This window comes from Atta colombica, unplaced genomic scaffold (assembly GCF_001594045.1).
Source record: "Atta colombica isolate Treedump-2 unplaced genomic scaffold, Acol1.0 scaffold200, whole genome shotgun sequence".
In the NCBI taxonomy this organism is placed as follows: domain Eukaryota; kingdom Metazoa; phylum Arthropoda; class Insecta; order Hymenoptera; family Formicidae; genus Atta; species Atta colombica.
Window position 1 is genome coordinate 1,055,277 of NW_017259295.1, and position 10,387 is coordinate 1,065,663.

At 29.2% G+C, this 10,387-nt stretch overlaps 1 protein-coding gene across 4 annotated transcripts in view; it reads right to left on the reverse strand.

Moving 5' to 3' along the window:
• Positions 1-1,700: 1,700 nt before the first annotated feature.
• LOC108687117 (S-adenosylmethionine synthase) overlaps positions 1,701-10,387 on the reverse strand; it is a 16,030-nt gene continuing 7,343 nt past the window's right edge. For 3 of the 4 annotated variants that reach the window (XM_018192724.1, XM_018192722.1, XM_018192723.1), the window contains 8 exons: positions 8,352-8,429; positions 7,930-8,052; positions 4,963-5,075; positions 3,888-4,031; positions 3,312-3,530; positions 2,822-3,004; positions 2,565-2,698; positions 1,701-2,407 (listed from right to left, as the gene is read on the reverse strand). In XM_018192724.1, the coding sequence (XP_018048213.1) occupies positions 2,302-2,407; positions 2,565-2,698; positions 2,822-3,004; positions 3,312-3,530; positions 3,888-4,031; positions 4,963-5,075; positions 7,930-8,052; positions 8,352-8,424 (1,095 nt within the window). In that variant the 5' untranslated portion in view covers positions 8,425-8,429 and the 3' untranslated portion in view covers positions 1,701-2,301. Of the gene's footprint in view, positions 2,408-2,564; positions 2,699-2,821; positions 3,005-3,311; positions 3,531-3,887; positions 4,032-4,962; positions 5,076-5,749; positions 5,863-7,929; positions 8,053-8,351; positions 8,430-10,387 lie in introns of all 4 variants that reach the window. The other variant, XM_018192721.1, reaches the window with a different exon arrangement.

Sequence of the window (10,387 nt, forward strand, 5' to 3'; positions counted from 1 at the left end):
AATCTATTTTACTGGATACGCTATGGTACTCTACTGTAAAAGTATCGCTATGTAACAAAATGTGCGGCAACAGGAAACATAGGAGCTATTTGATTATTCAGATTATTTTACGTGTTATATATTTTATTCGTTATACTGTAGTGACCGTGCAAATGCATATAAAAATGACTCGCTATATTTGCGAACTATATAGCCAGTCTTGTGCGACAGAGCTCATGCCATTTGTCGGGAAAAACATTCACAGAAATGCAATTATTAGTCCGTTAAGTGCAAATTATGTGTTGCGTAAATTCTAGGAAGATCGAGGATAATGTTTATCTATGTAATGGTGCGGTAATACACAAAACGACAGAGAATGCTTTTTATTAAAAAATCGGTTTTATTATATTTTTTTTTCATGATCTGTGCACTATTACATATTGCCGATATCGTTTTCATGCAAATCGCACACATCAATTCTGCCAGAAGGTGATTAAATATTTTTACAAGGGTTTTTTAATTTTTGTCTGCTATTAAAATCCGACAATGTCGGACAATATACCAAAGAATAATGAAAAATTCTACAACAGTTTCGAGCTCCGTCACACGGTCTGTGCTGGACCTCTACCGAGATTAGATTTTCAATTTCGCATCTTTTTATAATATCTGCTGCAATTGTTCTATTTAGTTAAAACAATAGCAAAGGGGGAAATGACTGTACATTCCATAGAGCTATTAAATACATTGCATAGTTACGAATATTCGCGTGTACCTATACTATAAAATGATGTGAAATCTAATTTTATTACGAAGCTGTAGACTCTCTAATCTGATGATTTTTAAATACTCTAAGATATTTAAATGATGATTCTATTCTAATTTGATAATGTATTTGATCCGTATTATGTTGTAACTATCTTTCGTAAAACTCATGAACGTGACGCGTTCATGACGTGCAACGTCATTTCCTTCTTTGCTACACATATATCAAGGATACATTGTCAATTTACACTTCTTTTTCCTCCTCAACGATTAATAATTCTAATGAAGATACGTACATGAAAGATCGATCGATAATTCGATAGTTTCATTAATGAAATAAAATACTTTACGTAAATCAGCGGTATGTGATTTATGCATTCTGATTAAAAAATTAGCTCGTTTACGTCTACTTTTTCCAATGTAAATTAACTTTAACTTACACTGATAAAAATGAACATTAATTGATCAAGTCGGAGTATCGAACTTTCATGTACGTGCGAAGGACTAATACAGCTAAAAATCTACAAGACCTGCAGTTACATTCCCGAATCTGAAAACACATATCGATATGCGCTTGTTTATACATTTTTTTAAAGATGAAAATTTTTATCTACTACAAGTTTCTTTTGTTCTTATTTATTTGCAAGTAAATAGCATCAGCATATAATTTGCTGTTACCAGATTGACAAGAAAACACAGGAAGGTATCCATCTCTTTCGATTTTAATCAGCTTTTAATACGTTATAATCTAGATTAAAATAAGAAACATATATTTTTTTATATGTGACAATATATGCATTTTTAAGGGATAAAATACTTTGATGAAAATCAACTCTATAAAAGATCAAAAAAATTTTTTGATAAAAGTTGTGTGTGAATGATCTATAGTATTTTATAATGGTAAATAAATTTTTAACAATTTTAATGATATTCGCTTTGAAATTTATTTAAAAAAAAAAGCGTTCCATTACATAAAAGTGAGTACAATCATAGAAACGTATAAACATATAAGAAAACGTATTTTATTTTAATCTCGACTACACAAATTAAAACATCAAAATCGTCAAAATTGGAAGGGGACATTTCCCTATGTTTTCTCGTAAATCATTCACATCAGTTTAAGAAAGAAGTTTTTGAACATCTAAACATGAAAATGCGCTTCATAATATAGGCTCAATTCGCTCTTTTCATAACGCTTTTTTCATAATGCGATGTAATGTATTGGATTGGATGTAATATATTGGATTATAAACGATATTTGTACTATGCCTGTCGTCACATATATAATGCGGTATTCCATGGCAAAAAGAACTAGAAAGAGAATTGCCCATACCTAGTCCTCTCTATTGCTAAGTATTGGCGTAATCGATGGCCTCGATAATGGCTGCGGCACGGAGATCGAAGTATATCGCGGACGAAATTCTTTTCTTTTACTTGAAATACGATTTTTTTCTCCGAGAAAAAGATAGAGAGGGAGATAGAATTAGAGAACGAGAAACAGATTCTATCAAATACCTAAAACCGAAAAACGCCAAAACCAATTTAAAATCCATCCTCTCATCAATCAAAGACCAGCTTTTTTGGTTGCTCCCATGTAAAACCGTCTCGTCCGAAGTGACCATATGTACTGGTTTGTTGATAAATAGGATTGCGAAGGTTCAACTCTCTATAAAGAAGATAATATATTTTAATTAATTTATCCTCTTGATTTATTATTAATGAATTATAATCATTGTAATATATCATGTAAATAAAATAATATTTATTATAACAATTTGTGTAATAAAAGTATTAAAATTACAAGAAAAATTAATTATACATACTTGACGATTTTTCCGGGTCGCAAATCGAAATTCTTGTGCACTATGTCTAAGAGCTCATTTTGTGAACGCGTGGATGTGCCATAATCGAAAACTGTGATAGACAATGGTTCCGCTACTCCAATAGCATAAGAAACCTAACACAAATAATTGCAAATTTTCTATATGATACAAAGTTATGGAATTTCACATTACAAAAGTTATAGACATTGTTTAATTTATTTTAATAAAATCTTGATGCTTATAAATTTTTTTTTTACCTGTACAAGACACCGTCTGCAAAGACCAGCTTTCACCAAGGATTTAGCAACCCATCTTGCAGCATATGCAGCTGATCTATCCACTTTCGTAAAATCTTTACCGGAAAATGCACCACCACCATGCGCTCCCCAACCACCATACGTATCTACGATGATCTTTCGACCAGTAAGACCAGCGTCACTCTGAAATTTGTAATAGGAGTATATCAGAAAGAGAGAACACAATTTACAAAACGTAATGCATATTTTTATTTAAGATTGATTAATATTTGCATTGTCATGTAATAATTTAAAACATAATCATATAAGTTTTATATATAATTGTATATTAATTTTTTTAATTATTAAAATATTGCAAAATATATATTTGAAGGATTATTCTCAGTTTAATTTTTAATATCATTGCATTCAAAAGTAGCAAATATACAAAATGCATCATCGAATAATCACCATTGTCTATGAACTTCATTTTTTAATATTTTAATGATACCTGCGGTCCACCAATAATGAAAAGCCCGCAAGGATTCACATGGAAGACTGTTCTTTCATCCAAATATCTCGCTGGAATCACTTCTTTGATGACTTTCTCCATGACCGCCTTACGTAGTTCATCTAGACTAATTTTTTCACTATGTTGCAATGACACGACAACAGTATGGACTCTTATAGGTACGCAGGTTCCGTGATCCATGATGTATTCACAGGTTACCTATCGCATACATATTTACATTTTATGTATAATTTTACACTAATTTTTTAAATTATTAATGTATTGTAAACACATACATTTGATAGATTATTCTCAGTTTAAATTTTAACATCATAGCATTCATGAGTAGCAAATACTTCATAAAATTCATCCTCGAATAATCGTCATTGTTTATAAATCTCATTTTTTAATTGTCTCTAAACATGAAAAACTAATCACTAATAATTAGATTGAAAATCTCCTAAAAATTTCTTAAATTCCGGTAAATTTTTTGTTTGTTTATCATATCAGATTTAAACTCTACGCTTTATAAATTAAGATAAATGAAAAATATATACAGATATATAAAAATCAAACCTGTGTTTTTGAATCTGGACGAGCCCACCACAATTCGCCACTTCGTCTTAGCTCGGCGATTTTCTGATTCAATTTATGCGCCAACACGACCGTCAGTGGCATACATTCATCGGTTTCATCAGTTGCATATCCAAACATTAGACCCTGGTGGAAGAATTTGAGTTATTCCAACTAAAATTTATAAGATATAAGCTTCACAAGCAAAATATTGTACATATAATTTTAAATATATAGATTAGTTATTTGAAATTATGTGCTGTCAAAATATAAAAGTAAACATATTTTTGTGCGTGAAATAAAAGAAAGTTTAAATAAAAATAGAGAAGCTTTTGTGAAGATTAAATTATTGCATAATATTAATATACATGTTGTGCTGTAAAAAAGCAAGTAATAAAGCAATAAAAAATAATAATAAAGAACAATAAAGAATGCCACACACAGAACAGAATATGTAAATATGATAGAAGGGATATTGTCATTAACAATTGCAGTAAAAAAACTATTTACAAAATATTTACATCTCACACCATTAATAATACAACCAACCAATTTAATTACATAACAAATTCGATTAGGATTATGATTTTAGCCAGATCAATTTTATTTAATTTAAATTATTTAACAATAAATTACATTCTCAACTACAAAATAGAATCATACTGAAGTGATTATTCTATGGAGATATTAGAGATCTACAGTGTAAAACGTATAAATGTTTTCAAATCTACATAAACTTTCATGCACAAATTGTATTCATACTCAATCAATTTCGCACTTCCTATATTCCAGATCCAGCTACAGAATTCACAACAGAATCATTCGTATAGTAGTGCATTTTAGATAATGCTACTGTGATAATGCAGCAATGAAAGACACTCAATATGTCAAATACCACTTCCACCTCTATAGTGAAGAAATAAGAAACAGGCTAGTGGAGTACAAGTGAAGTAAAGAAGAAGTGATGTTACTAGTACTGTAAAGAATGTACTTAGTAGCGCAGGAGGCAAACGGTCAAAAAGAAGAAAATAGAAAACAAAGAGAAAAGATAAATTCAACGATGGAAATGCTAATTGACCTGATCTCCTGCTCCCACTTCCTCGTCGCTACGGTTTTCATGAACGCCTGCCGCGATATTTGGTGACTGAGCGTCGAGTGCCAATAGAACATTGCACAGCTTGTAGTCAAAACCTGCAGAAATCAACTACATAAGATAAAGATATTCACTGCTGTTAATGCATCAACATTCTTCTTTTATGAGATTCCGCCATTTTGATGTATCGGGTTTTTATCATACTGCATTGATCCTGGCTTGATTAAAATTAATACTGATGGCTGAATGTACGAGTTCAGACAAATTTCTCAAAATATCGAATAAATTTCAGTTCTTTGAAATACTAATTCTTCTGTCTGGTACATGTTATACTTATTTATAGATTAAACAATGAACTTATTATACATAATGAATAATGTTATATGTATGCGTGTATCTGAACATATTACAGGCAGCCTTACTTCCTATAAACATGATAAGTAATATCGGCACTTTGTTGGAATCACATTCCAGTGCTTTGTAATTCATCTTCGAGATATTTCTGTCAAATTAGAAATTTCCTGCACGATTGACGCAGCATTGTGAAGAATTTTTCATAAAAATGTTATAGTATTATCTTACAACAATAGTGCTTATAAATACTTGTACGAGTGCTTGCATTATCACACACGTAGATGTAACACACGCTTGTGACATACAGAATAGCAAAACAGATTTTGAGGCAATCTTTCCAGGAAGGGGAGAGAGGGGAAGAAATAAGAATATTGAATTATTTTTTACTGTTCTGTGGCATGGACTGAGAATGGGTTACCTGATCACCTGCACCCACGTCCGTCTCTTGTCTGTCCATATGGACACCATCCGCGATATTCGGTGATTGCTGTTCGATCGCCACCAAAAGGTTCAGTGTACGCCAATCAAATCCTGCCACGATATGCTTACGTTACACAGTCTTTACTCATCTCCTTGCATGATCTTTTTTTTGTCCGAAAGAAAATAATGAGCAGAATACAGATTATCCGATCGATTGAGGCATGGAAGCTCTAAGTCAAATATGTGTATACACAAAGAATTGTGTATACAAAAAGATCTTTATGTTTGTCTTAATATTATAGTATTATTATTATAATATTATTCAGTATAAAGAAACAAAAATTATAAATAATGTCTACAACTTGAATCTTTTGTGCGATGATTCGATCATGTTGTCGTAAGTTGGCTACTTATTCAGCTACAGAGCATGCATGTATTACATTATGCCCGTGTAACACATGCATGCTCTGTGGTTGAATAGTCAGCTCCTCATAAAATCCGCCTCATACGATTCTCCCTTATCGAATCGTTATGACAACACGATCGAATCATGGCACAAAAAATTCAAGTTGTAGACATTATTTTTTTGTTTCTTTATAATAAAATAATAATACATCAAGACAAATATAAAGATTCTTTGTGTATACATATATTTGACTTGAATCCTCCATGCCCCGATCGATCAGATAATCTGTATTCTGCTCATTATCTTTCGGACAAAAAAAAAGATCATGCAAAGAGATGAGTAAAGATTGGCTATTTATTCGGCCACAGAGAGATGAGAATGATCAAATTTTACGGTAATTTATTCGATAAATTAGTCAGTAATTTTTGGTTGGTAAAATGGTAATTTAAAAAAAAATAAAAAAAATAATTTGATGTAGGAGCATTTAGCTTTTAGTTACTAAATGTTTCATTTAACTCATATTTTTCATTTTGATATTACATATTGGTATACAGTATAATATATTGTATATCAATATATATGTAATATATGTAATATTAACCCTTCGTTGACATACCTGAACCACCCACAAAATTATTTTAACTCTGAAACTCTGAAATTTTCTTTTATTTTGTAGAACAAAAATATAATATTTATAAAAAAATTTTGTTTTTTCTGTTCCCAAAATAGCCTACATTCAATATACAAAATAAATACCTTTTATCCAAAACCAACTTACAAACTAATTTTTTTTTAAGTATATCTGAACAATTCTGTAAATTTTTAATATTAAATTTTTTAAAAGTTCTAATTTTTCAAAGATTTTATTCGTTTTTTTTTTCTATTCATTGAATCCAAGACTTGTTTTTCACAAAACTGTAATGAAATCTCAATCAAAAGTTATTTGAATGTATTCTACAGATCTTGAAATTGGATCATAATTTTTTTCATATTGATTGGATTTTTTAAATGAGAATGTCAGTTGTTTAAACATTGCTCTGGGTATGAGCCATCCAGTGTGTCAAAAAGCAATAAAAAAAAAAGGTTAATATGTAATATTATTCCTTTTAATTATTATATATTGACAACTATTATGTATGACAATTAAAAGACTAGGTACATTAGTCTAAACTATAAAAACTTCAAATAAATTTTTTTATCAAGATTCTGAAAAAATGTAACAATACAGTAATTTTAAATTATTTTGTATATATTTTAATCCTTTTATTTGTATTTTTATATTTTTTACTTTACAATTAAATTTATAAAACTTTTATTTATTTGCTTGTTATTTTAGCGGCTAGACTGTTACAGTTTTTATTAAAGTAAAAGCAAAGATATAATTATACATAAAAAATAAAATAATATTTCTATAATTGCACTACTGTCGAAATATCTAAATAGAAATATAAAATAATTTTAAGTAATTCAATAAAAAGCTAGATAATTACCAATAAATTACCATTTTACCGTAATTTTACCGTGATTGTTAAATTGAATTTGACGGTAATTTTACATCTCTAGCCACAGAGCATGCATGTGTTACATGAATATAATGTAAATTGAAATCTTTACACTCCCGAAACTTGTTTCGTCGGGAGTACAGATTTCAACTTTTCTCGCGCAAACATTGACATCCAACAAAGTGTCAAAAACAATCAGGAAAAGTAAGAGACGTGCATCACTAAAATTAAGGGCAGATAGAATGCAAATATCGCCTCGATTAGATGTACCTTTTGAAGAGTCATCGTAGCCGATGTGTTTTACTGTATCACGAACGATCTTCTGATAATCCACTACAGCCTTTGATGTAATCTCTCCGCATAATAATATCATCCCAGTTTTTGTTACGGTTTCTGTGATAAATAAAAATTTTGATTTTGTTGTACATTATATATTTAATGCAGAATAGTGACTATATTTAAAAGATTGAAAAATTGAATAAAAGATTAAGGCAACTACAATATATTTGGAAAAATTTTTTTCTCTTTCAAAAGTTAATTTTGATTAATTTTAATAATACATATTGCAAATGTAATATAGTTAGAAGTCAAAAGTTTCGACCTAAAACTAGTTCGGGGCCGAACAAACTAATTTATAAATAGATACATATTCAAGTGCTTGAAGAAATCAGCACTGTCTTGGCGAAACTTACCGCATGCTACTTTAGCGTCGGGATCTTGTTTCAGGTGTGCATCCAAAATGGCGTCACTTATTTGATCGCACATTTTATCTGAAAACATAAGATATATAAATCTACTAATTCAGATAAATTATTAAGTAAAAAACAATTAAATTGAGTTGTTCCATCTTCCGATAAATTTTAGCTGTTACTTTCTTATTCTCTTATGGTCTTACTCTTTTGTTTATTCAATAAGTAAATTACCTCATAATTTATCTAAAGATGGAACAAGTGGTCCTTAGAGAATTAGAATTTATATAAGAATTAAAATCTTATTAAAAAATTTTATTACACGAATCCAATAAACAACAGAAAAAAGTGAATTCAAATGAGTATTTTCTTTCATTTTTTATTTATTTATTCAAATATTAAATGTATTTACCGGACACACTAATCACAATGACAATAAAAGATGTATTGTTTGATTTGCATGGTTTGGACAAAAATAGATATATAATAGAAGTTCTTATTCTTCGCAACCTTAAAGTGACCCTATCCTTACATTGTTCCGTTCTATTCAAATGTAAAAAAAAAAAATTTATATGCAACATGTGAAGTGTACAGAATATAAGATTTACATAAAAAATATTATTAATAAAGAAATAATGATTAATTTTTCTTCTGTCTGTATTATAATATAAGACAAACGGTGAATCGCTAATCCAAGATTAGTTCACCTAAATTGCTCACATGACTCGTGAACTTTCTTTCTTTATCTTTGATATAATTAGAGTCATGATGTAGGAAAAAAAATAAGTCACGTTAATAATCTGCAAAGATAATTAGCAACAACAAAAAAATAAATTACCATTTTTCGAAATAATTAAGTTAAAAATAGTCGATATAATTAAAAGATATATGACTAAAAATAAAGAAATTACGATTACTTTAAAGTCTTAAAAAACTACAATATTTAAAATTAGAGTATAAACACATGCAGAAATGCAATTTTATTACAACTATTTTAGATTGGATATTACAAAGAAAGAAGTTTACATAAGCAATTGATAAATGCAACATAAATTATCATAGACATATTTTTTTTTGATAAAATTATTTTAGAAGAATTTTAATAAAGCAGATCTATAGAATACTACATTTTTGTTAATTTGACAGAATAAAATGAATTTTCTGGTGTCTTACGAGATTATTTTTTATCAAATTGAAAGATTTCGTCAACTATCCTTATGGTTAGTTACAGAAGTCATTTTGTTTGATTTTGACCTGTTTTTATACATAAAAATGAGATAGTTGGCCCGGAAATCAGGATACCAATAATCACCAAGTTCACGTATTAAAGATGTATTTTAATGCTTTCTGTTGATCGTAAGGCTTGCTAATATTTTTATTGTCGGTATTCCAAGGAAATATTTACAATGTTACATTAGGAAACTCATAAATATATGAATTCACTATTGATTAAATCATGAATATATACAGCAACCGAGCCTATGCGTGATTTCAATAAAATGCTTCATTGTGAGGTTAAAAGACATCTCGTGATTTTGGAGTATTGACAACTTGCAGGGAATAAATTGAGCTTCGAATTATAATTCGAGATCGCAGTTTTACGTATACCATCACAAATTATTGTTTCATACAAATTTCAGTTTTTTTTACATGACAAGCACTGGTTCACTGAAGCACGTAATCATTCGAGTAATCGCCATATCTGTTGATTACTAGATGGGCCCAAAAATATTCTTGTGAATCGAATAATGTATCCAAAATCTAAATAAAAAAATTAGATCCGTAATTGTTATTATCTAGACATTCTACGGACTAGTAATCGTCATAGGCATAGTCGAGTTAATAAATAGATAAAGCAAATAAAAGATGTCGATCATTGGTACATCTAGAACAGAGATCGGCTCTATTCGAATAAAAACTAATTTTACAATTCTTTTCTGTTGAAACAACTGTTAATATTTATTGAAAATTTATAATAATGATAGTTCTGAAAAAAAAAATATAAAAAAATTATATTACAAAATTATATTATAAAAATA